Source organism: Xyrauchen texanus, chromosome 45 (genome assembly GCF_025860055.1).
Source record: "Xyrauchen texanus isolate HMW12.3.18 chromosome 45, RBS_HiC_50CHRs, whole genome shotgun sequence".
Classification (NCBI taxonomy): domain Eukaryota; kingdom Metazoa; phylum Chordata; class Actinopteri; order Cypriniformes; family Catostomidae; genus Xyrauchen; species Xyrauchen texanus.
This window is the reverse complement of record NC_068320.1, coordinates 20,501,530-20,529,399: the sequence shown is the minus strand read 5'-3', so window position 1 is coordinate 20,529,399 and position 27,870 is coordinate 20,501,530. Positions and strand designations below refer to the sequence as shown.

Below are 27,870 nucleotides of genomic sequence, written 5' to 3'. Positions count from 1 at the left end.
CGACGTGCTTGTAGTGTAAACTTACAAACAGCAAAAAAAAATAAATAAATAATAAAAAAAAAATCTTCAACTTATTTTGTTTACATTTTAGCCGGCCATTCATTTGTAACTTCAAAGTAGGCTAAACACATCCTGTTATTGTTTTTTATTCATTCATTTATTTATTTATTTTTTATTATTATTATTATTAACATTATTATTATGCTTTAATCAACATTACAACACATTATATCACATATATTACTGCCAGGTGAAGGAAAGAAAGGGAAATAAATAAATAAAACATCAACTGAATCCACAACTAAAGATGCTATTGTTCAGACCTGATTGGTAAGTGTTGTGAGGTTACAGCGTTTGCCTAAAAGGGGCGTGGTCAACATTCTTTGTTTGTTGTCATTGTGCAGAGTACAAAAACAGAAATTGAATATAATTTACATTGTGCAGTATTCTATATATTTATTTAATTTATTGAAGCCTTGTTACTAACTGTAACGGGTGAAGAAGGGAAGTCAAGAAGGCTAGATCCATGCGGCCAGTGGTTTTAATGAAACTATAAATAAATACAAATAACAGGTAGACACGGGAACAAATCAAACATCCACGATGGGAAACTGAAATTTTAACAAGAGCATTACATTAACACACGTGAGGCACATGGTCAAAACACATACAGGAACAGACATGCCATCTACATTTAACAACCGTCTACGAATGGTGATACAACAGGGTTTAAATACACAAGGATAATGAATAAACGACACACAGGTGAGAACAATGAATGACTGCTGGCAGTGATGAGGGCAGGGAATTATGGGAAGTGTAGTTTAGGACAGGTGACAAGTGAGAAACACAGGGCAGACAACAGGGGATCATGACACTAACTATTGTCTACATATACTATACAACATAAATCTGGTTTAACACCTGCTAGGATTGTACTGAATCCCAACTGGCATATTTTGACATGCCACCCCACATGGTTGTGAGATGAAGTTGTGATTCATCTTCTGCTGTCACCTGGTTTGCTGGTTTACATGAAAGAGACAGATTCAACTGACGTCACATTGTTTATTATTTAATATACACAACAATACAGAGACATTAAACATCAAATACTGGGATGCAGTTTGCAGAGACCAAGAGAGAAAGAAAAAGACAGAATGATAGATATAATGAGAAATGTATCCCTTCATGATGGGATCACAAAGATGATGTTTGCATTGTCAACGAAAGAGATGACAGTAATACAATTTCCTTTAATGTAAAACTAAAAATTCACTTTATGTAATATTTAGTTTACATTCCAGTTGCATCCTCTATGGCACTGACATAGGGACAAGGGGAGGTATATTATTGCGCACGTACACACACACACACACACACACACACACACACACACACACACTGCATTCAGTTAATCTCAGAGTTTGTACATTTTAATTGCTATAAATATGATTAAGTTCAGTGCTGTAAGGTTTTGATGGTTTCACACGCTCAACATATCTCAAACACACACACATGCATGTTGGTGTGGCCATCCTTATGAGGACTCTCCATAGACATAATGATTTTTATACTGTACGAAATATAGATTCTATCCCCTAAACCTATAGCAACCCTCACAAAAACTTTCTGCATTTTTATATTTTCAATAAAACTTAATTCAGTATGTTTTTAAGCGATTTGAATTATGGGAACACTAGAAATATCCTCATAAGCCACATTTATAGCATAATACCATTGTAATTATATACTATAAATAGTCCTCATAAACTACCCAAACCTGCCCACACACACACAGTGGTGTGTTAAATAGCACCAGGTCAATCAAGTGACTGTAAATCTAACATTTATCCTCAACATCCTTTTTTATGAATATGTAGAGTTGTTATTTAAAAATCTGCAAGATAAAAAAAGAAAATTAATAATGACATCAAACAAACAAAAATATCCCCAGTTGGTCTTTGCACAGTGGGAAAGGGTTGTATACCAATGATGCTTGCCTCTTATTGGTCATCAGTGGACTACATACTGAATATTTAAATATGGAGAAATGTCCATTTACATATTTGTACTTTTTCTATTTGATATATTTTAATTATAAATATTGATATTTAAATACTTTCAAAAATATTATTCAAGTTTATAAATGGCAAAATACTGAACATTTTCTTTTTTTCAATGATGATCAAGATGGTTTTTCTGTGCTTTGCTTTGCGTTTAGTCTCATGAACCATTACATAGTAGTCTTTCATATTAAGCTAAATTCTATGAAGCTTGTTTCTTGTTTTTTCGATATTTTTAAAGACTATAAGCATGCCCATTAAGACATAAGCACACAAAATAAAGAAAAGAAATAAAGCATAAATCATCACTTCACATGCGTCCTGTTTAAGGCCTCATACTTGAGAAAAAAAAATGAAGGGAGGAAGGAAAGAAGGATAAAAAAATAAAAGACAGGAACATGGGGAAAGAATTAAAAGAAAAATGGTAAGTAAAGTTAAACAGAAAAAAAATTTAAATATGAAAAAAAAGAAAGAAAAATTAAAACACTCATGTACAAAATAACATTAAACAAGGCCTTTAACCTATTAACCTTATATCACATAACCTTAAAGCAATCGTTACAATACTTCTGTGCAAATCCACATGACCATACATGAAAATACATTGAGAATGCCTACTGAATTACGAAGCTAAAGGAATTATATGCCTCAACAGTGATTTGGTCTTTTTTTTTTCAAATGTCCCATAGCAACACTTTTCCAACATCTTTAACATTTTTACATAATACTTTTATAACATTAAAAAATAAATCTAATATGGTTAACATATAATCTGACATATGATCTCAATGTTTGTGCTCAATGGGTCAATACATCAAAATGCAATATACATTTTTATATAATATGAACTTATATCTTTCTTTATATATTTATAGTCTTCTCTCTTTTCCACAATAAACTCTTAAACTGATTGACTTCCATCATCACCATGATATCAATGTGCAAAGATGAAAATGTGCAAATAAATCTGTAAACTGAGAAACTACTCCAGGCCACTGGTAAAAAGACCTCACATGAATACACACTGGTATCATGAATGCTTACTTTGATACCTTTGATATCTCTCCTCAGATGTAGACATACTGTAGAGAGTTTAGGATGGATGCAGCAATGACGTTATCTGGATGGGAACCGTGTTGCCAGCGGCTGTTGAGGCCGCTTGTCTGTTAGTTCTAGTACAAAAACACGCAAGCAAGCTCAAAAGCTCACAGATCACTAATGCAGAGAAAGTTCTCAACAACAAGCTGCAGACACATTCAAAACTCTCCTTCCCTCCCCTGCAGAGTCAAAAGTACCCAGAGCTCAAATGTAAGACAAAAACATGTCAAGACCATGTTCCACAGCCTAGTGAGCTACCTCACTGCCTATATAGGCAGTTTAATGGGTTGTTTTCAATGAGCACATGTTTGCTATTTTTCTATGTATACAAGAGCTAGACAGATGTCTTTTACCATTGCACATCATCTTGCTGTTATCAGCATTTTGCACAGGAGAGCTACATTTTGTAGATGCATGCCAAGTAAGAAAAAACTTCGCATCTCGACACCCGCGTTTTATTAAATTCGCAGTGTTGCGTCTAGCTGTTTAGCACAAGAACAAATTCGGTCTGAATGGCCTCTAAGACAGTGTTGGGTAAATTAATTGTAATCAGATTACTGACTTCACGGATTACATCATTGAAAAAGTAATCACATTACTAATTACTTGAAAGTTATTTTCTAAAACACTTCAGAGCAAAGCTTTTGTTTTTCTGCACAACAAATTCAAAATAGTTTCTATATTTCCTCCTTGTTCATTGACTCGTTAGGGGGCACATGCCCTTAAGATGAACATTAAGATGTTCTACATAATATAATTTTAGAAATACTGTATGTGCAACCCAAATAATGCAGTTAGAAGTAATTAAGATCCTATATTAAACATTAACAAAACATTAAAATACATACTACAGTGTATTTATTGTGTAACTACATGTTGTTCTGCATCTGGTATCAAGATTGGGTGATCCGATCACATGTGGTCAGCACTAAATACAGGTCTAAATGGGTCTAAAACATATCCCAAAAACCACATACGAATGTAGTCAAAGACGCATGTGTTCACATGGCATTTGAGGTGTAAACTCTAATCCGTCCTGTATGCATCTCGGCAGCAGTAAAGCACCACCCCTGACTTGTCAATCAACCACTGCGCTAAAACAAGTGTTTAAAGTTTAAAAGAATATAACCGTCCGATCGTAACATTTAAAAAAGCGGATACACACACAATCACGACAGCTCCACGGATCTTCTTTAACGTGCCTGATATCAAGTCAGTTGAGAAGCAAGAACACCTGAAGCTCCTTTAATACAGATAATACGATAAAATAAATGATAATTCTGCTTGACGTGTTGCGTTTGTGCTTAGATTAAATTCAAACATCTGGGAGAAACAGTGCGCCATTTTATAGTGCTTACATTGTCTTTTCTGACTTTGTTGCACTTTAAAATCATGCAGTAACACACTGACTTAGTGATTGATGTAAGTCGTCATGAAACAGAGACCCTCCCCTACAAATCTGAACACAAGTGGTCACTGGAGATGCATTTAAAGACCAGGTGTAAACAGTGATGTGTCTCACCTGATCACATGTGGTCAGATCACCCGAGACGCATTGTAATACCAAGTGGAAACAGGGTCTGAGGTTAAGGTACTGGGTTAAGGTTTAGGACAAGGGTTGTGTAAGGTTTAGTGTTAGGGGTAATTTTAACAGTGTAACTAAAGATGTAATGAAACGCAGGTATTTTAAATGTAATTACAATGCAACAACACAAACGTACATAATAGGTACATTGTAGCAAATGCTTAAGTACATATTAGTTATAGACACCTAATATAAAGTGGGTCTGTAACTTAACTGAAAGTCAGTAACTGTAAACTGATTAAAATTATTATTAAAATGAAATGCGCTATAAACTCAGTAGTGACTGATTTGAGAGGCAGCAACTCTTTGTGGCACACAAACAATTGATTTCAGTATGATGTTAGCATGTTGCTAAGCTAATGGTGCGATACTTTAGTAAGCATAAAAATTTGACTTTTTAGAACTTTTTGGTATTGAATGATTTGGGATTTAAAATCAAAATGTATCTCGCCTCATCACAATTTCAGATTTCTTTAAAATTATTTCATTTTCATCACAACACGTTCTGCAAACCTGTGATGCTGCCTTTGAATGTGGCTAAAACGAGGTAACCTATAAGGCATCATTATTAAGTTGTGGAACAACCTTTGTGTTGGGAGTGGACCTATGATAACTTAAAATGTAGGCAGCTCACTGGGGTTTGGAACAGAGTACATGTTTTCACTTGATCAGCCATCTTGAATAAATGGCAGAACAGGGAAGAGGCGAGAAGACTAAAGCAACAAAAGGGGCGAGGTAAAGATGCCACTTCAGAGTTTCCGGGCTGGGCCATATTGTGACATTGTGGTGGAGGCAAGAAATTATTTTTAGCACCAGAGGAAGTTTGGAGACATGAGGACGATCCATTTGAAGGAAGCAATTCGACAGACATGGATTTGAAGGCGAGGAATGTACACATTAGCAACAGTCAACAGTAAGTCTAGAAAGTTCACATCTCTCAGCATGCATATTAACAGTCTGAATATGGGGCAATGTTGTCTATTTTTTCCTAAACAATCTAGACAAGTCCTTGTTACGAGAGATGCCTGTTTTTTTTTTTTTTTTTGTGTGAAATATAGGAGAGGGTATTGAAGTTCATTTCTGCATATCAGCAGTGAATTTTTAATTGTGAATGTACTGGCACTGAGAGTACTGAAGATTTTCAGAATTGCTTCATGTGTAACAGACCAGCCGAACTTAAAATGTAAGGCCTGAAACATGCTCTACACAAGTATATGAACGCTTATACCTAAGCTCAATTATGTGCGTTGTTGCGTTCCAAAATCAGGCGGTACGTATGAGGCGTTCTTAATGCAATTCATTCTCAGGGTTGCCACAAGAGGCACTACTGTCATTCATGGTGGAGCAACAGTTTAATGCAAATCTTGCTGAGCGAGTTAAAGTTGACATGTCACCTGCACAGCAACAAAAGAGAGCACACATTTATGTTCAATGAGAACAATAGGGCCAAACATTCGCATCTGAGTTTGTGTACTTGCAAAAATGATGTTTCTGGCCTAAGATTTTGGTTTGGGTTTATGTAAAGCAGCTTCTCAGTTATGGAGCTGTGTTAGGATTTGAGGGGACGCTTATGTGGTGGTAGATCACAGCTAATATCTACAAAAGGAAGTTACCCACGACTGGGGTTTGGGTTATCTCAACTGTGGTAGCTGGCAAGAACCGTTTGTTTCTGAGAAAGTCTCTGAAGTTCCTCCCTGATGGCCTTTATGAGGGAGGCGGAGGAGTGAGGGGGTGGAGAACGCTCCTCAGGGGCAATGTACCCCGCGGTAGAGGGTTCCAGGTGGGCCTGGGGTGTCTTGGGATCCTGTAGGGCTGTCCTGGGCATCTGGAATACAGGTGAGGAGGAATACTCAGGGAATGTCAAAATCTGTGAGAGCCAGAGAGAGGGATGCATAAAATACATGAGTAAAAGAGTTCTATAAAAAAATTAAACACACACCATATATTTCAGATTTTGACAAACAGTGAAAAACACTAGAAGTGAACGGGGCCAATGCATAAATGTTTAAATACTCACCGTTTCGAAAGTATAGCTACAAGACATAAACAATATGCGTATAAACATGATTTTAGTGTGAAAAAAAATCACTTGCTAACATTTTCTCTGTAAAGTTATATCCAATTTTACAACTTTGTTGCCATGTTGATGTAACGGCGCAAATCCTAAAACCCTAAAACTTTTTTTAGAAAAAATTACGATTTAAACAACATTACAACCCTAAAAATACACAAGTTTTATTAATAGTTCACTAAATTATTCACCTAGTTAAACTTGTTAATTGTTACTTTGTCTGAACAATTTTAATTTACTTGAATTGATTAATTACTTAATATAACATGTTCACTCCTTTTGCATTTTCATTCATTTACTTTGTATGACTTATTTTAGTACAAATGTAATCTTACACAGCAAAGCTGCAAATACACAGTTTTGCCATGCCTATAAACCATACAAAATTAAATTTGAAGTTGAAGGAGGGCGAGACAAGCGCCAAGGCGTCATCTAAAACAACCTATTGTATGTATTATTATGGATTAATTGTATTATATTTACAGAGAGAATTCAGAGAAAGCCACTGTGTGCTTGCATGTTTGACTCACAGCGTCTCGGTTGGATCCAGGCCTCTGGTTGGATATCTCTTCATCTGAGCGGTATTGGGCCCAGCTGGACCCCGACGGCCCCGAAACACTACGGCCGACACCAGGGTACAGTCCAATTCGACTCGACAAACCCACCTGTGTTAGCTGATGCAACTGTGCACCTACACAGACAACATACGCATTGCGATTATCATAGCATGAACATAAACTTAAACTCCATGTGAAATAAACTCAAAAGCACTTTACCTGTGCTGCCACCTACTGGTCGTGGTCGAGAAGAAGATGGAAGGTCTTCTCCATACTGCCTCCTGTTGGAGTAAACAGGATCTGACTGCATCTCTCCTGACACTAGATACCCAGAGCCTTGATCCTGCCTGTCAATTTACAGTATACGAATCTGCTGAGTAAATATTATATCTGACACTTAATCAGTTAGTAGTGATTACACAGCCATTATATCCCTGATGAGCACTTGTATGAACATGACACTACAATATGGTCAAAACAAAAGTTTGTCAAACCTGTAGACAAAATGAGACTTGGTTGCATGTTTTTTGTATTTACGTAGTCAAAACTTTTATGTGCACTAATAACATGGAAGGTTCTGTACTAGATCATTAGTTTACATTTTAAAGTGAATTAATAAATACAACTTTTTTCCACAAAACATTCCAGAATCCATCTCACCTCTGCAGCAAGCCTTGGACTGATGTGGGAGACATTCCTAACTCGGCATACCTCTATAAGGAGACATTTTACATAATTTAACTACAACATATGTGTATCAAAATTATACAGCTCACATTTAACAGTAACTCACCGCTGAGAAAGGACTGTGTGCAGGGGCTGCGGGGTAAGAAGAAGAACCCCACTGGTGTGAAGGCTGTGAGGACGGGCTTGACGGTTGACCAGGGCTGATTTCTCCAACTCCAGTCACTGCAGAAACGCCAGTGAACGTCAAAGGGGCAGAGCTTCCTTGAGAGGAGGGCGAGACAAGCGCAAAGGCGTCATCTAATAAGGAGTGCATCTGCTGCCGGGCTTCTTCAATGGTTGGTTGAGGTGGGACGTAAATGGGTGGGGCGGGGGCAGGGCCAGAAGGCGGAGATCCAGGGTCTAAAAACACCTCATCAGTGGGGGAGGGGCTATCTGCATCTGGGAGCTGGTCTGCATCAGACTATAAGAATAAAACAGAAGTTTTGGTTAGTCTGTGTTTTAGTTAGATGAAAGCAAGTGCGTATGTGTGTGTCCTACCACATATGCCACATTGTTGACCCCAGGGTACTTCCTGTATGTGGCGTCCCCATCCATAATGAGGCGATCTTTGTCTCTCAGACTACCACTACCCCTCAGATTCTCTCTCTGTCTCTGTCTGGGAGAGCGTCGTCCTCTGGAACTACACATACAATGAACATGCAAAAAAACATGAAGATGTTACTATCCATTTCTAAACAATGTCACTTTTATCCTACCCAAGCTGAAATGGATTAATAAGTGCCATATTCTTTCCTGTTTTGACATATATCCTATGACTAGTTCTCCCAAAAAGAAAAATTCTCCCATCATTTACTCACCCCCATGTAATCCCAGATGTGTATGACTTTCTTTCTTCTAATGAACACAAACGTTAAAAAAACTTTTTTTGCATTTGGTGGCAGGTGGCATTTATAATATAGGAGAAGGGGATGTTTTCATTATAGAGTGCATTTTATTGGATGAAAAATTGTGTAGTGCAAAATTATTCAGGAATATTTGTGGTCAGTTTTGCTGAAAGAGAAAGACTGTACATTTTTAAATGTGTAGTCTTCTAAAAGTCTTCTGAAAGTTTATTTTGTCACATTTTAGGAGTATACCACTACATATAGTACATATAGATCACCTTACAGTAATCAGACTTAGACTAAAACTCCAATTTTTATTTCATGGCATCTTTAAAATACTTTTTAAAAATTCACCTTTTGTGTTCCACAGAAGAAAGTCATACAGGTTTGGAGCAACATTAGGTAAATAAAATAATTTTAATATATGGGTAAACTATTCCTTTAAAGAAATACAAACCGAACATTCATTATCCTGACCTCTTGCGTGGCTCTCCACATGATGAGTGTGTGTGTTCCTCTGGGTGCAAAATCTTGCGTATCTGCTCCTGAGCTTGTTGATACACTCGCTGCTGCTCGGAGCTGTCGCCAAACACAGCCATGATGTCCTCCATGGAAGGGAAATCATAGTGGCCCTTCCTCTTGGCACGCAGGCGGATTTTATTGCGATGGTGTTCAATCTCAGATTTATGCCTCAAGGCTACCTGGATCTACATCAATGCACATACAGATTTGAATAATGTTATTAAGTCATACATGTAAAATGATTAAGTAGTACATCTAAAAGACAACAAGAAATCAAAATTGACCCTATTTACATGCTTTTTTTAAATATAAATCTTGGTCTTATTGTGCATGATTAATTGTTTTTTTTCTAAAAATATTTTTTTAATTATCTTTCAATAAATCTTTTAGTCTCTGAAATAACCTTTATTTCTAATGCAACAAAGGCCACACCGGTGGGGAGAAATAATATTAAAGGGATAGTTCACCCTAAAATGAAAATTCAGTCATAATTCACCCTCATGCTGTTCCAAACCTGTTTGACTTTCATTATTCTGTGGAACACAAAAGAAGATTCACTGAACACTTCAGTCACCATTCACTTTCATTGTAAGAAAAAAAAGATGCAATGAAAGTGAATGGTGACTGAGGCTGTCATTCTGTTTAACATGTCCTTTGTTGCTTCATGGAAGTAAATTAATGTACATTTTTGGGTGAACTATCCCTTTAACCAGTTGTAATAGTTAAAAGATGGGCAAGGAGGAGGCGGGAACCAGCTGAACAGTAAACATTAAGTTTAATGGTAAATTTAAGACCAAGATAAACAAACGTGCAGCGCGGTCACGTGCACCTCTCTCTCTCTCAAACTGGCACCTCTGTCTCGTCTTTATCCCCCTCCCGGCTGATTAGCCGCATGTCTTCACGGCCCGGCCCCGCCATCCTCCTCATCACATGACTCAGTTCGGGGAAACCCCCGGCATGACACACTGCCCTCCCCTCCCTTCCTGGAGGAGAGGCGTTGCCTTACCGGTCATGCCTGTCAGCAGGTCTTCCCCTGGGAGAGACGAGGGGAGGGAAAGGTGATAGGGAAAGAGCGAGGCAGAGCGATAGAGAGAGAGAGAGAAAAACTTGTTCGCTGGCTCCCGGACGTGCTGTCGCCCAGTCCTCAACCACTCATCTGCCCTCTGGTGGATGCCAGCTCGCTCCTCCTCCAGTGGATGGCAGCGAGTCCTCCGGCCCCTGATGGATGGAACCTTCTTCATCGGACAGCCACAGCTCCTCTGGCTCTCAGATGCCGGCAGTGACCCCTCCATCCCCAGGCAGACAGCCGAGACTAATCCTTTGGCAGACGGAAGTGGCGAGGACTCCGCGACAGCGCATCCCTCCTACTTCCTGGGTTTTGGCACCACTGTAACAGTTAAAGGACGGGCAAGGAGGAGGTGGGATCCGGCTGAACAGTCAACGTAAAGTTTTAATATCAAACTTAACTTAAAACCAACATAAACAAACATGCAGCATGGCCACGTTCGTCTCTCTCTCTCTCTCTCCAACCGGCATCTCCGGCTGTCCCTTATTTCGCTCTCCTGCTGATCAGCTGATTCAGCGCCAGCCATGAGCCATCACAGCCTGGCCACACCCTCCTCCTCGTCACACCAGTGTAAACAATGTAAACATCCAGGTCTTACTTAGTATTGATATAACATATACTTTCCCCACCCCACTATTTCAAATCCTAATGGATATTCTGTTTTACTCTGAAATCTCTCACATTATGGAAATGAAATGATTGTGAATGACATTTCACATTGTCTTTAAAGGAATTTGTGAGAATGTTCTTCATAGTCTATTATTTGAGTGTTGTGTAAGCACTGGTTGAGCCTGTCATTTATACAAACGTGTGTTTGTGTATGTGAGTAGGAGTTTACTGACCTCACTATTGACATTTGCTCCGTCAGGCATCCTCTCCGTTAGGTTGGGACTCAGGGATTGGTTGTGTGAATGAGGGGGCGGACTTGGCATGGGCTGCATGGCTATGAGCTGAATCTTATTGGACACTCTGCGTGTCCCATCGGATGAGCCTCGGGAGAGACGGTCCACATGCTCAAATATGGACGAGGATGACAACTGCTCATCTGCACCACTGCCAGGCTGTGCACCTGAAGATCAAGGCCAGACATCAAAGGTCAGGCATTTGTGACTAAATATATGCAAGTGCAACATGATTGTGGATAAAGAAATTTACCAAGTTTGTTTTTTGCTGGCAACCAAGGGAATAAGTGGGCAAGAGAGAGAAAGTGAAAGATATTCAATTCAGTTCTATTAAAATCAATTCAATTCAATTGTTATATTGCGCTTATCATAATACAAATTATTCTTAAGCAAATATATATTACATGCATACACTGTGTTTGGACAATTTTGGACACTTAAAAGGTTTGTTCACCCAAAAATGAAAATTATCCCATAATATAACTTTCTTCTTTCAGAGTTATATTAAAAATATCCTGGCTCTTCCAAGCTTTATAATGGGAGGATATGGTATCTTAGATTTTGAAGCCGAAAAAAGTGCACCCATCCATCAAAAAGGTAATCCATATGGCTCCAGGGGGTTAATAAAGACCTTCTGAAGCGAAGCGATGCGTTTCTGTAAGAAAAATATCCATATTTCTAACTTTATAAATGATAATCACTGGCTTCTGGTAACGGCCGTCCGCACATTCACAAGAGAGTCGAGATCCGGCGTATGACATAGGCGTAGCATAAGATCCGGCCAGGATATTTTTTTATATAACGCTGAATGTGTTTGGCTGAAAGAAGAAAGTCATATACACCTAGGATGGCTTGAGGGTGAGTAAATTATGGGATAATTTTCATTTTTGGGTGAACTAACACTTTAAGTCACATGTAAAAATGATGTCATTAGATAAAAAAATGCCTTTCCACAGAGCGAACTTAATTTTTTTAGTTTTAAACTAAACCATTTTTGAACAATATATCCATTGCTTTGTAATAGAAACCAAACAAACTTCTTTTTGTGAAATGTTTTGCTTAAAAGTGTGTTTGTGCTATAATTCTCTGGTGGTTAAATACAGCAAAGTGTGGAATCGGGTTCACTGTGTGCTGGGTTTCACATTTACAAATGTTTCCGGCTCTTTCTATAATTATTGTGTATGCGTGTTTGTTTGTGTGGTATGGTACCATGCTTGCTCTTGCGATGTTGGGGTTTGCTGTCACTTGGTGTTACAGCAGGTCTGGTGCTCTCCTCTGCTGATTCTCTGCCACTGGATGCTTCACTTCCTAATGAATCTCCATCAGATGGAGACAATCTGACAAACAAAGAAGTTGTGCAACTTAAAATCTTATATATACACCTGCTCACACACATTCCAAAAATATAACACAGGATCACAGAGAGTCCCCTACCTGCCCCTTCTCCGTGCAGCACGTGATGCTTTCGTGGACGAGCTCTTTGATTTGGGTGTGTTCAATTCTCCGCCCTCAGAGGGTGTGGCCTCTTTAACAGGGGGCGGTAAAGGGGCGGACTCTTGAATTACCATGATGTCATCTTTACTGTGCTGGCCCAGGTGAAGCTTTGCAAAATCAAAGCCTTTTACAATGGGAGGCTGCAACTAAAGAAATGATGGACAAACATATTATGACACATTCTCATTCTGAGAAACAGCCGCATTTGTGCCTACAAAGTGTCAGGATTGTTTCTATTTTTATAAGGCTGTGAATCAATAATTTTTTTTTTAATCACAGCCTTAAATTTTTAAGAGTTTTCTGTGATTAATCGCATAATCATGGTACATCATACATTAAAACAAACATTAAAATGTAATCATAAATATATTTACTTCATACTTCGTCTCAAAGAACTTGCAAGAAATGGTCATTTATTTAATTATTTAAATATGTATATGTTAAAATTTTAGATAGATATATATTAGACACATTTTTACAGGTATGAATCTTTATATATGTACACATGCCATTAATCAGTGGACATGCTGTAATTAAAAATATTTTTTTCTAGTGGACTTTTTTAATAATAGGATCAAATGGGTAGATTCAGTTTATATCAAGCTTTTTGGGCAAGATAACCTAAAGTGTACATTGCCAATGCATTATTAGACACTTCAGAAAAAGACATCAAACAAATTGAATGCTGAAGTTTTCAATCTCAATACAATTTTTATGTCTGACTGCCATTCAGTCTCTATCGTGCACACGCTGGGTATCTCACTTTTGGCACTGGTTCAGATGACAGTAAGAGAGAGCGTTTTCGGGTGATGCAAAGAGATATAGTACAGCAGCTTGCCCGTATCTCTCCTACACGTGGCTCACCACTTGCGGGTGAAGTCTCCATTCTCTGTATAGTAAATTCGCTCCCATGGTTTTTATGCCTGTGTTGCACGTTATAAAATTTGTGGACTGCTCCACACAATCAGATTCTGTGCTAGAATGTACATTCGAGCTGAGTGTGTACCTCCTGGAAATGCATATATATGCCAATTTTAACCACAAAAAGTTGGGGAAAACACAAGTAAAGTTTACAGTTTAGGAACACCATGCATGTCTAATATTCAGATAAGTGTACATTAAATATAATTATTCAATGGCTGTTTCCAAAGACTGTTATAGATGCAACTTCAAGCTCCATAAATACTTTAGTATAAAGCCAATTTTAAATAGCTGGAAAAAGGATGTGAATGGAAAATTACCCAAAATTCTATATAGAATATTTATTTAATTAGCTAAAGCTATATTTTACAAATAATATGACTTAAGATTCCTATGGCATCACCTGAATCACAGCAATAACTATGACCCAAATATCATACAATCGCAAAATTTGCACAATTCATAAAATTGCTGTTACAAAGTAGACCACTTTTTTGAAAAAGCCCTTGACACTGGTGAGTAAAATAAGCACTGATACAAGCCTACTTTACATTTAGTGTCTATAAGTGGGCAAGTCATACCACACACACACACACACTCATTTAAACACACTCAGACTCAGCACCTTCTGTCTCTGTTGGATGGTACTCATGGCATCTGGCTGAAACTCCAGCTTCTCAGAGCGGCAGAGCTTCCAGTAGAGGATGATGATAATGAGGATGACCACCAGCACAGGAACCACGACCCCCACGATCAGCCACACGTTACTGGACTGAGTCTCAGAGGGAGGCAGGGCCAGCTTCTCCACCGCTAAATCAGTGACATTCGATATCAGTCTCAGATAAGACTACAAAGCCTATTTATGCTTTCTTGTAAAAAGAGTCAAGACTTGTCAAAAGAGAGTCCTGTTTTGCTGATTAGACTCTTCATCTCATGATGTAATTGTACATTATTTTAAACATCATTATTAAAAGTACATTTCACTTCCTTAGGAATAAACCTTTTTTAGTGGAAAATGCACTTAGTGCACCTGTGTAAACTATATTGTGAGCTGTATAGAATTCAGTGACACAATGTACATGTGCATGTACTTTCTAACTGCATTCAACTCACGTGTAGCTAGAATTCCATGTACACGGTAGCCCAGCACAATTGCAGCTCTCTGCATGTTGAGTCTATTGAGCATGGCCGCAGTGGCCTGAGCTGGCAATCTCTCTCCTGACCCCACCTCCACAAAATACACCAGCTCTAGAGGGTGCTCCGGACCATCCAGGCGAAATGCCCGCACAATCTGAGACACACCAGCAGAGGGATACATTTACAAAAGAGGATAAGTGGAAAGGACATACAAAATATGGTCAAATTTGTGTTTGTGTGCACCTGTACACTGTTGTTGCCCATAATAGTAGCTCTTCTCCAACGACGATTGCCAGCCCCGAATCCAAGACTTTCTCCAACCAGCAGGGCCAATCGCCTCTCCATCTTTGCCTGAAAGGTTCTTTCATTCACACGCTGATCCAACACACCCAGCAACACTAAAGAAAGGAAGTATTATCAGAAACATGTTCTGTCATTAAAGCTACCATTGTCGGAGATGCTGCTTTTACAATTTGTAGCTAAAAGTTCTCATTTATTTACTTTGAAAAAGCAGTTAGCTAGAAACTTTTTTTGGAACCAGGTTCATTTAAATGAACCATCTGAATGAACTGATTCACAAAAATCAATCAGACTTTCAAATATTACATTGAGAGTTGATATTATAGGCGAACACATTTCACTACCTCAGTTCACTCGGTTGAAAACCTTCACTATTTTGAATAAAGCTGAGCTATGTTCATACTGAAACTTATTTGTTTTTTCCCAGTGTCGCTACTTTCACTTAGTTACTCCCCTAAACTGTATTAACAAAGATTAACAACCTGTTTTCACCCAGGATGCACGTAACAGATGGGACACATTCAGTTCGGGGTAGTGAAAAGCTGTAAGACAATTATGGAAAAGATATTATGAGCAATAAAGAGAAATTTCCATGAGAAAAAGAGCCATTGTCTTTATATATTGACTCACGTTCAGCAATCTGCAGGGTAGGAAAACCGAGGTAGAAGCTGAACTCCACTGCACTGAGCTGCCTCATGTGGCCACTGACATCTGATCCCATCAGGAAGCCTTGGGAGTCATGCACAGCAAAGGTGATGTCCACCGGTGCCTTTAGCTGACGCTGGCCTTTAGGAAGGCTGCTAGTGATATTCACAATCTAAACAGAACATTTGTACAGCTTTAACATTATAATACCTAAACATAACTGAAATATATAAAAGTATACATTTGAAGGACACTGCATTTTTGTTGGTAAGCCTTTAAGCATACACCAGCAGTTTGTGTTTGTGTTGTGTTTTTAATGTGTTCTTGGCTCTAAACATACATGGACTGTGAAATTTCCATTTTCCTGTGAGCGCTTGCGCACTTCCGTGTACGCCATGAGCAGCCCCTTTTCCACGCGCTCACTGAAGCTGCACAAACGCACGTCCACATGACTCGGTACAAACTGTAGCACTGCAGGAAATATGACACAAACAGTTATATAACACTCATATGACATTCTTGAAACATTTACATGTTATGAATGCTCAGATGTTAAATAACAAGCAACCAAAAGCTATATTCTCCATAAAGCTACATTATACTGTAATTCTAAAGGGATTTAAAAATGATAGCTCCAAATAAAAGTTGTTAATAACCTTTTAATTTATGTAGACTTTGTTTGTGGTTGATTTATTGGTGCTGGTCAGTGTTTGGTTAGTGCTCTCACCTGTATGGACCTGATGTTTGTAATCTGGAACTGCATAAATGGGTGTGACTGACAGAATGGTAGAGGAGGAAGTGCTGTGTGCTGATTGGCGGAGAGAATTGATAACAGACACAGCATTGTACACCAGTGGACCCGAGACTGCCCGGAAAATGAAATTGGGTGGAGCCTTGAGGACCTGAATAATTTTGCATAGATATACAGTATATCACTGATCTTAGAAATAAAACGCATGGTTGTGGTTCTTGGCGGGTGGAAAAGATGTTTTCTTTAAACCTGGGTTGACCTTATATACTCACCTGTAGCTCTACCGAGCGGTTAAACTCTCGTCTAAGAATCTCCCGCACATGAGCTTTGGCAAACGCCACTGATGAACCACTGCTCATACCTGCAGGGTCACAGAGAGTTCAAAGGTTCATGAGAGATATTTGACCTATTTTATTTTTGAATAGTTTTCATGTCCTGCAATGTGACATGCTATACTCTAAAACTCTATACTACATCTAAAACAATATTAAAGGGATTGTTCAATGAAAAATTATAATTTTCTCATAATTTACTCACCCTCATGCCATCCCAGATGTGTATGACTTTCTTTCTTCTGCTGAACACAAACAAGGATTTTTATAAGCATATCTCATTTCGGTTGGTCCTCACAATGCAAGTGAATGGTGACCAGAACTTCGAAGGTCCAAAAAAGCACATAAAGGAAGCATAAAAGTAATCCATATGACTCCAGTGTTTTAATCCAAGTCTTCAGAAGCAGTATGATAGGTGTGGGTAAGAAAAAGATAAACGTTTAAGTCCTTTTTACTATAAATTCTCCTACCTACCCAGTAGGTGGCGATATGCACTATGAATGTGAATCCCCAAAAGCAAAAGAAGAATGATGTGAAAGTGAAAGCTGAGATATTTAAAAATACTTAAATATTGATCTGTTTCTCATCCACACTTATCATACTGAAAACTTGGATTAAAACACTGGAGTTATATGGATTACTTTTATGCATCCTTTATGTGCTTTTTTGGACCTTCGAAGTTCTGGCCACCATTCACTTGCATTGTATGGACCTTCAGAGCTGAGATATTCTTCTAAAAATCTTCATTTGTGTTCAGCAGAAGAAAGAAAGTTGTGCATAACCCGCTACAGTAAACATCTCAATTTCTAACGGGGCCATATCACATATTTTTAATCATTTAGTTTTTTCCTTGAGGTCCACAATTCATCTGTCCCAATTCAGAAATGTGTGGAAGTTCGTGACAAGATGTTTTTGCAGCTCAGTTTCAATATATGTCTTTTTGGACTTGGGAGGAATTTTTGAGTGCTTAAAGTTAAAATATGTTTTCATAGTACAATACACTCTTATTTCATAAGAAAAAATATGATTTCTCATTATATGACCCCTTTCATTAGATCGGTTTTATAAGTATTAATACAGATTTCCCTCTATTTTATTAAATAAAAATGCTTTGTCATCTTACCCACTCTGACCAGGTACATGTCTGGTTTGGTGATGTTGCAGACATACAGTCGGGGAGCAATGGACAGAGGAATTCTGGGGGTTGTAGGTGGTGGACTTTTGGTGGAGAGGCTGGTGGAGCTCATGGTAGTCGTAGTTTTAACTGTAGTTGTGGTTGTAGTTCTGGTGGTGGTTTGATGGTGGTAGTACGTGGTTTTGTAGCAGTTGGAGTCTTCAGGGTGACAGCTTGTATTACTGGACCCTTTGAGGTGCTATGTGGAGGCTGGGTGGACGGCACTGTTTTGCCAACATGAGTTGGTATGGAAGGAACTCCCTTCTCGGGTGTTAAGCGGACTTCAGGGGGTTGTTGGGTATCGGTGGATGTTGATGATGGTGGCTTTGTAGGTTTTTGGGATGTAACAGGTGGAGTGGGTTGAGGAGTAGTCCAGTCAATATGATCTGGGACTTTTCCCAAAGTGGCAGTAGGTGTGTGCGTTGGTCCCACAGTAGTGTGGGTGGGGGTAATATGAGGGTGGGCATGATTCGTCCTATTTCTCGCAATACTAGCATTCTCTTTGGCTTGCAATGTGTTGTAGTACTCCATACTGTTCATGTCAGGAAGCAACATTTCAGTTGGCTCAATCGGAAAAAGCTCTGCCCAGTCAAAATCCAGGTCATCCTCCATATCGTTTGTGTGGGCAGGGTCAGGAACCAATGGGAGGCGGGGATCAGTGGGGTGGGCTGTCCTTAAATTAGTCCCATATTTTATTGTCCTGCTGGGTTGGAGGTCTCTAGAGGAGAGGGGCAAGATGGGACGAGAGGGGAACTCTGTGTTGTAGCTGACTGTAGTATCATCGTCAGCATCATATGGATCATATCCATGCATAGGGAGGGTGGTGACCAGAGAAAACTCCTCCCCTTCAGATCCCATGAACGTAAGCGTTTCTAAATAGTCTCCAGAACCCCAATCCACCTCAGCAGAGTGGGTGGGATACAGGTCCTCAGGTGCCATCAGGGTCGGAGGGGCTGGAGTAGGTGCTCTGTCCTCACGGATAGGAGGCATCTGGCTGGGTGTTAGAAGGTCTGGTGGGCGTAACAGCAGGTGAATGCCCTGAGCCCCATCTCCTAAGTTACCCGAACCTTCGGAGCCAAGAGAGGAAGTGGGATCTATGCTGGAGGCACTGTCATGGCGACCAGGGGACATGGCATGTTTGGCACCAGATGCTGGACGCCTGGTTCTTTCAGAACGTTGAGATGATGAGGAAGAAGATGATGATGAAGATAAGGCAGGAGGTGAATGTGTTCTTGATGGAAGCTGAGTGAGGCTTCTTCTGGACATGTTGGATGGGAGCTCCACTGCATGAGAATCAAGGGAAAACAAGACCATTAGAACATTTCATTTGTCATTTGTGTCCCAATGAGTTTCTACTTATTTAATTAACAGGATTAGTATCCTGAACATAGTCCTATTATTGGAAATAACACAATTTACTGTGTAATTCAAAAGAAATGTTAAAATAAAACTTTAATTTTCATCATCTTTAGGCAAGCAAAGTCAAAAAGGTATTTTCTAAGTTTCTCCTAAAGGCTGGCAGTTACATTACAATATTTTAAAGTCAACATCCTGAAATTATTTAATTATCTTCTCACTTATAATTGCCTTGTAAAGCTATATATTGTAACTATAAGTATTTTATAAGTTATACAGTATAATATAAACAAAATAATTACTATATTACTCAATTATATGTACTTTACTTTTAAGTATATGCATGTATATGAACTTGGGTTTAAACATATACATTTAATATAAATGTACATTTTGTAATATAAATATAATATCAATTTAAAAAAGTAGGTTAAGTGTTAGAGTTAGCAACAATAATTATTTAGACATTTTAAGACAGTAACCACATATGTAGGATTGGGGTAATAACCAGTCAATGAAAATTCCATAATATATATAAATATGGGTAGGGATGCAAGAAGGAAACACGAAGAAATTAAACCAAAAATATTTCTAAATTCAAATTGAAATGGAAATATAATAAAAATAACTAAGTGGTCAAAAAATTCATACCAAATCCAAAAAATTCAATTCAATCCAATTTATTCTCTCCAACTTCTTCCACTGGCCTCTATTGCAGTGACAACAGGTGGAAAAACACCAATAAAAATGAGATCATACATACAATTGTAAATCATACAATTGTAAATATAAACATTATAATATAATTGAAAAATAAACCATGACCTAAAGATAGTTTAATTTTCTCATAAATATATGTTTCATAAAACAGCTACAACAGTGATCGTCACGGACAAAATATGTCCACTGTATATTCAGAGTTACATTTTCAAACTGCAAATGCAGGAACTGAGTTTAGACTTTGCGCTGAGATAAGACGTGTTTTAAAACGTCTTAGCGCAATGACCTATTTCTCAGGAAATTAGCAAACTGCGCTTTGCGCCACTTTATTTACATACAATTCACCCCCAGTTTGCACACATACACACACATACAGCGCAAACACTCCCACCCATGACTACTAGAGCTTTGTGCTACCACGAAAATTGCACTTCGAATTAGCACTCTCACAAAACTTAATAAGACGTAGTGGACAGTCGTTGCGTGTAGCGCTGCTCTTTGAGAACTCACGAAAATAGAGCCCATATTCCTTATTTCAACCAGCAGATAGTCATATGGTGGCTGGTTAGAAGAGCTGTCCTGTTATTAATGTGATTTTGATGCATTGGCACTGTGGGCCACTGTGGTTAGAGCAGAGGGTTTGTGGGTAATGAGGCTCATTGAACGGCACAGTAAGGGAGACAAAGTACAGGAGAGCTGAGAGACAGTAGAAGGCCAGTGTGTCATTCTAAATGATGTCAGAGAGAGAGAGAGAAAAAACCTTGCATATAACAAACTTTGACATTTACTGACAAATGTTCTCTATCACTTTGCACACACCAATTCTCCTCTCACAACAGAGAGAGGCATTTTTCTCCAATACTGAAGTCAAATGACACCAAACTCAAAAATAAAGTTATTCAAACTGTTTAAAACACGTGCCGTGAAAATAGCTTCCCATCTGTTTGGTGAGTCATTATGACACTAATTACAAATCACATAAAATTAGATAGTTCTTCAGCTGTGCACCAACCATTGGCAGACAAATGTTTCTAGTTCATGTCTGTTTCCTATGAGACATAAAAGGGTCTTCAACATGGAGCGTCATTTAAGTCTCAGGATGTTTTTTGTCTGATTGGAAACGTATGCACACAAAAACAATAATTGTTTAAATCTATTATTTCCAAGGACTGATATCCAACAATTCTGCTCCTACATTCTCTATAGAGTGATTTAAAAAGAAAAATCGGTAACACTTTATAATAATGTTCCATAGTTAATACTTAATAGGGTGGCCAGAAGTCCCATTTTTCCCAGGACAGTCCCGTATTTATGGATACAGCTTTTAAAACCAATAAAATCACACCGTGTTACTTGAAGTGCATGATTGACTTAAACTGTCCAATCACAATCCCCTATCAACAGGCGTCCAGTTAGTGAACTGATTTAAGAGTAATTTTGAAAGGGCACACAGATGAAGTTGCGGCTGGAAAAATGTCAAGGAAGCGTGTCATCTATATTTAATGAGGATCTTCAAAAACAGAAAGAGCCTAGAAAAGCGAGGTGTGAGATTTGTGGAGCTCACTTTTCCATCGCCCATGGAGGCCACACCGACATCGCGCAGTATGTTCATACAAAAAAAGCATGTGGATGCTGCTAAAAGTAAGTGTGCCACAACGTGTTAGCAATTCTTTGGTGAAGCAAAGTTCCGAATCTGACAAGGTGCACGCAAGTGAAGGGCTGTTGTGCACAGCCATAGATTTGCACCTTCATGACCTGAGAAAAGTTTTGCAGGTCAGGCTGGAGAAATCATTCATACCTTCTGACATTAAAAAGCGGTTGGATGCCCTGGTTGAAGCTGGTGACATGCGAGCGGATAATTTCTTTTGTGCGGTGAGAAACTTTCATTCAGCATCGGTGGATTACCCCCAGAATTGGAGCCGCTCATTGGAGTGTACTTGAGTGGGCCCTACTGAGAGACATCCCATAGTGGAAAGACATTCAGAGCAGCCTCGAAACTTCTACTCCAGAATCCCGCTCTCTGAGATGAGTGGTCTTGACTTCGGAGTCTTAGCCACTGTGTGGAATTTGTTTTATGTCTGCCTGGGACATCTGCATTGGTGGAGCACGTGTTTTCATTAATGAACGTAGCATTGACATCGGATAAATCTCGACTCGTGAAGGAAATGCTTAATTTTGGACTGAACTGCTCTGCGTTTTACAATAAACTCTTAAAAGACAAGGGCACACTGAGAAAAATAGCTGCCGACGAAAAGTACAAGGAGGCAAGAGTTACAGATGTGGATGCAACCTCTACTTCACATTGATCTGAGCCTAGGTAAAGATATGTCAATATAAATGGGCACTACACAATTTATGCAATTGTATTTTCATTTATTTCTCATTCAAATCAGCATTCATCTGTAATATAGGCAAATTTCTAGCTCATGTTACATCTGCCAAACCTTAAATAGCAGCAAGTCCAAATTTCAAGCTTTTTAATGACATGTATTTTTCAAATGAGAGGCTTTTAATGACTTGGCTAACAGTTCCAGATTAAAGGATTAAAATGAAAACTTTTTTAAATATCAACTTATCTGTATCGGCATCGGCACGGGCCACAATGAGCTGTGAATTATCAGTTATCGTTATCGGCCCAGAAATTCCATATCGGTGCATCCCTACCATGTATTCAATTAATAAATTGATTTGCTGACACGTGCTAAAAGCGGTACTGTCTCTTTAACAAAACCGGCATTTCTGTAAAGAACGTCTGTAAATGAGCGCATGTTAACAAAAGACACTCGAATGGCTTTATCTCAACTCTGCCACGCATGATTAGAATTAAATGTTTATGTTTTGTTGTTTTTGATCAACAACTGACTGTAGAGAACAGAAAGGGTATTAAAAAAGACATAATTCAATAACAAATGGGTCGTGTGGATCTTGTCTTTGGACACACATTACACAGAAAATGTTTTACTCTCAACACACAATGAAAGGATCTCGCTGCTGAATACTTCACCACTATACAACACAACTGGTGAGTGAAATCTAAACATTTATCAGCCAGTTGACAAATACATACATTTTAGTCACATAGCACGAAATTTGGTTGCAAATACGAGGGATTTTCTCTCATATTAGTTGCGTATAGAGTAAAAGACCGATCTTGGAACTTATCGATTTATAAACATCAATTGAGTTAAGAATCTATATCAAGATCATTCAAAAGAAGACTGTGATGCATCGGAAAATCCCAGCCCTATATGACACTGTACGAAAATCAGCCGAGCTTTGAAGCCTCTGGTGCATTTGTTGAACCTTTGGGCTACCTGAACTACTCTGGGGAGTAAAACATGAAATAACTTTAGTAATTAACTTCTGACTTAGTTAACGGTCAGAATATACCCAGTAGATAACACAACAATTCACACCGGGGAAAGAAAGGGGAACCGCACACACATACACTATATCAGGGTGCTGCACTGTGAATGGCTCGGTGGTGTGGTCAGGCAAGGTGTTTCCATGGTGATACTGCATGCGTGTGTGTGTGTGTGTGTGATGCAGGAGTGTGTCGTATGCCGACCGCTTCATCAGTACGCTACAGATACAGTGCAGAGAGCTCACAGGCATTTCTCACACTGACAGAATCAGCTCACACACGTACACGCCAATTCCACTGACACAGATTCGGGCAGAGAAAGAATAAAGGAGAAAACATAGGATAGACTGTGTCTATGAATAGCAGCACATTATTACAGACTAACGTCCACTTAGCTTTGATGTTACTAAATGTAATAAGCAATGCCAAGCATCAGATACCACAGAGCCACAGAAAGAGAAAGATTGAGAGAGAGAGAGAGAGAGACTCTAGTCCTCAACCCAATAATCAGACTCTACCTCGGCACAGACACATAAAGATCAATGACTTTAATGGCTTGTTGCACCGTCGGGCACATTTACATTACATCAGTAATGCTCACCATGTAAGTGAATGACTCCTAATGAGCCGACATAATGCCCACATAGAGTGTGATTAAAGGGATGGTTCACCCAAAAATGAAAATTATGTCATTGTTTACTCATCCTCATGTTTTTCCCAACTCGAATGTTGTTATTTTGCCACAATCTTGCCATACAATGGCCAGGTTCAAAGTGTTCATAGTGCCCGGGGCTGTCGAGCTCCAAAAAGGACAAAAACACCATAAAGGCAGGGTCATAACCACTATAGACACATCCCCCAAATATTCCAATTATTGGTTTATAAAGATGGGTTTTTAAATGGGAGTGTCACATTCACCGTTGTTCCCAAGGACTCTTATTTTAAAATAGTTTTTGTCTTGTCCCCAAACTATATTTCCCAGGATTCAATGCCCTCCTCACAGCCTTCTGTTCCCCATCTACCTCACCTGTTCTCCATTCACTCATCTGCATGTTTGTGTATAAATACCCTCTAGTTTTGTTCCATCATTTTCAGTTCTTGTTTGTTGTTACATGTGTTCACGTTTATTTTTATCTATCATCATCATCTTCATTAAAAGCCTGCAAATAGATCCATCACCTCATGTCTCATCTCAGCTACACTACGTGACAGCAGAACTGACCAACAAAAATGGATCTAGCGACCATTAGAATTCTTCTCCTTGAGCAAGGGGACCGTCCAGTTGAGGATCATGTCCGTGAGTTTCTCCATCTGGCGAATTTATGCATTATGATGACCTGGTGGTTTAATTCTGGGTCGGTCTGAATAGTGCACTAAAGGAACTAATGCCTCCGGCTGATCCTCACTGGACACTCTCTGAATATGTGGAGAAGGCTGTAGAACTTTGCGGTTCCCCTTACAGTGTGGGTTATGGTGGGAACCCTGGCCAAAACCTTGCTCCAGGCCTCCGACGGCTCCTTGCTCCAGGCCTCCCATGGCGCCTTGCTCCCAGAGCCAGCTCTTGCTGAGTTAATAGCCCTAGAATGGATTCCCGCCCATGTGACCACCCCGAGTACTCTTCCTCTGCTGGTTTCGTCCAGCAACTCTACCAGCATCATGGACTCTCCTACATGTGTTCACGTTTATTTGTATCTATCATCATCAACATTAAAAGCCTGCGAATAGATCCATCACCTCCCATCTCATCTCAGCTACACTATGTGACAAGGAGCTTCTTAAAATTATAAATTAACCCCAGGTATTGATACAGATTCCTTTTCGTTTCTGCATTTTAAAACACTATTGGTTAAGGTTAGGTGTTGGTTAATTGTAAAGATGTCTGTTTCGTTAAACACTAATTTCTCTTTTCTGACACTATTGGTTAAGTTAAAGGGTAAGGTATGTTTCTCAGCTCTGTAGGTCCTTTCAATGCAAGTGAATGGTGACCAAAACTTTGAAGCTCCAAAAAGCACATAAATGCAGCATAAAAGTCATCTATATGACTCCAGTGGTTTAATCCATGTCTTCTAAAGTGATACAATCAGTTTTGGGTGAGAACAGACCAAAATATAACTCCTTTTTCTTTATAAATCCTCAGAATTCTTTATAAATCTTGACGTCAGCAGTCTTTTTGGCAATCATGATTTCAAGCTAGATTACACTGCCTAGCGGAATCTATTGCTCTGTGCATGCATCAAGCATTAGCAAGTGTAATAAAGCTTGAAAACATGATTGTGTGTTTGTTTGTGTGAGTATTCTTGTTTCATCAGCCTTTAATTTCAAGGCAATATCAGCCCAAGAATCAAAATCACAGATTCGAATCAAACTTGAAACTATTTGTGTCCCTCACAAACACATCCCTAACTTGTAGTTAACCAATAAGAGTTTCTCAATATAAAAAAACAAGGTGGCCAATAACTAATATAATGCCGATATACAAATAATACAAACCAAATGAGGCATAAACGATTTTGAAAATAATAATAAATAGAAAACAGAAATTGTATCTTTTGACTGTGCTTTTCATAATCTTGGAACTGACATAATAGGGATCTACCGGTACAAAATTCGTTTATCAGCTAAGTGGGCACAGTTATTGGTCGATGCCAATGATATAAAAATGGCCAAATATAAGCCATTTAATCAGACTGGCCATTGTATTGGTCTACCACTAATCCCTACCACCACAATAAGCACATATTCGTCATTTGGAAACCAATCAAACACACAATACACCATGAATCCTAGTCACTTGGCAGCTCTAAATGCCACACACATCATTCACACAAAGATAGACTCACTCATACATACACCCACTCTTACTCTGACGTTCATATCATCTGTGGTGAAAAAGACCTTTAGGAAAACACTGTCACTCTTTAAGAATGACAATTCTTTTGACACGCTCTGTGCCCACCCTGATGAAAACCTCTTAAACCAGTCTGGTTTGCTGGTCTTAGTTGGTTTAGCACTTAAATGCATACCTCGGGTCTTTATTGACCCGGGACCTCATTCCACCTTCTGAACTTCATCCATTTTTTGGAGTTGTGCCCACATCTCTTTAGTATTCCTTAATCTTTCTCTTATAAATAGTGTAGCACACACACACACATAAAGAAGCCAAAATTGCAAAAAAGTGCCAAAAGCATAAAGGGTCATTAGAGACCCTAGGTGTGTAATAGTTTTTATAATTAATTAAATACATTTTTAGTTTTTAGTTTTTGTAGATACATAAATCATATTTTTTATGATTATTTCATTTTACTATCATAGGATATCTATTTCTTTGTTTATTACAAGAAAAATGGGTACTATATTCATACAAATAAACACTATATCACGCTGATTTTCTGTGCAACAATTGTGAATTATCATTATTCCATTTGTGTTTACACATTCATATTATACATGCTAATTCTTACTCAAAATGATGCTGTTGTTTCAGTGATTGGTGTGATTTATATTTGACATTGCTATTTGATGAAGAAACAACATAGAGGTAAACTATAGCAAGTACAACATATGAACAGTAGGATATGACTATTGTCATTTGGGTGTACTACTGAAATTATGTAAGTTGTGCATCTATTTAGACTTAATAAGTGCCTGAGAAAATCCTTATGTGTAACGTATGTGTAATTTATGTATAGTGTAGCTCAATATGTTTTTGACAGCCAGTTGCGTCTCATGAAATTTCAGTGTGAAGGTTATGAATCTTGTTCTAGATTTGTCCTGATTTGCAGCATCATCTCTTTGGTATACGAAAATTAAAACATCAAAATATATTTTATTCTATTATTTTCTATTATAAGTCTGGAAAATATTTTGAAAATTTGACACAATCTGGGCATTTTGTAGATCCATTTGTGATAGAAATAAAGGCCCTAATATATAGTGTTTGGTGAAATTCCCATGCATTTAAGGGTTTATGATGGTCTTCCAGCCTGGTGCTCAGCTGAAAAGTGCCTAAAATCCCTATAAAATGGCCATTAGAAAAACCTGACCAGGTTGGGAGATCATCTTAGGCTAGTTTTAGCTGATTTCTTTCCAGCAGAGCAATCAAGGCATATGCATGATGAGCTACCTGTCACAGGTGTGCTAGACGTCACCATGGAGCCCACCAACATCACGGCCACGAGCAGTAGCACGCAACATCCACGCAAATGTCGCAAGACCATCCTTGAACCTGAGCTCTCCAT

At 38.7% G+C, this 27,870-nt stretch overlaps 1 protein-coding gene across 1 annotated transcript; it reads right to left on the bottom strand.

Annotated features, from left to right (window-relative positions):
* Positions 1 to 1,062: 1,062 nt before the first annotated feature.
* si:dkeyp-27e10.3 (UPF0606 protein KIAA1549) lies at positions 1,063 to 27,870 on the bottom strand. Its single transcript, XM_052118740.1, is given in 22 exon segments — positions 1,063 to 6,616; positions 7,351 to 7,511; positions 7,597 to 7,724; positions 8,038 to 8,090; positions 8,171 to 8,524; positions 8,602 to 8,743; positions 9,426 to 9,655; positions 11,379 to 11,605; positions 11,692 to 11,706; positions 12,648 to 12,775; positions 12,873 to 13,078; positions 14,479 to 14,663; positions 14,967 to 15,144; positions 15,234 to 15,388; positions 15,773 to 15,832; positions 15,921 to 16,107; positions 16,276 to 16,406; positions 16,663 to 16,837; positions 16,959 to 17,047; positions 18,142 to 18,310; positions 18,313 to 19,475; positions 27,756 to 27,870. Coding segments are annotated over 22 exon segments (4,482 nt in total). The 3' UTR covers positions 1,063 to 6,385.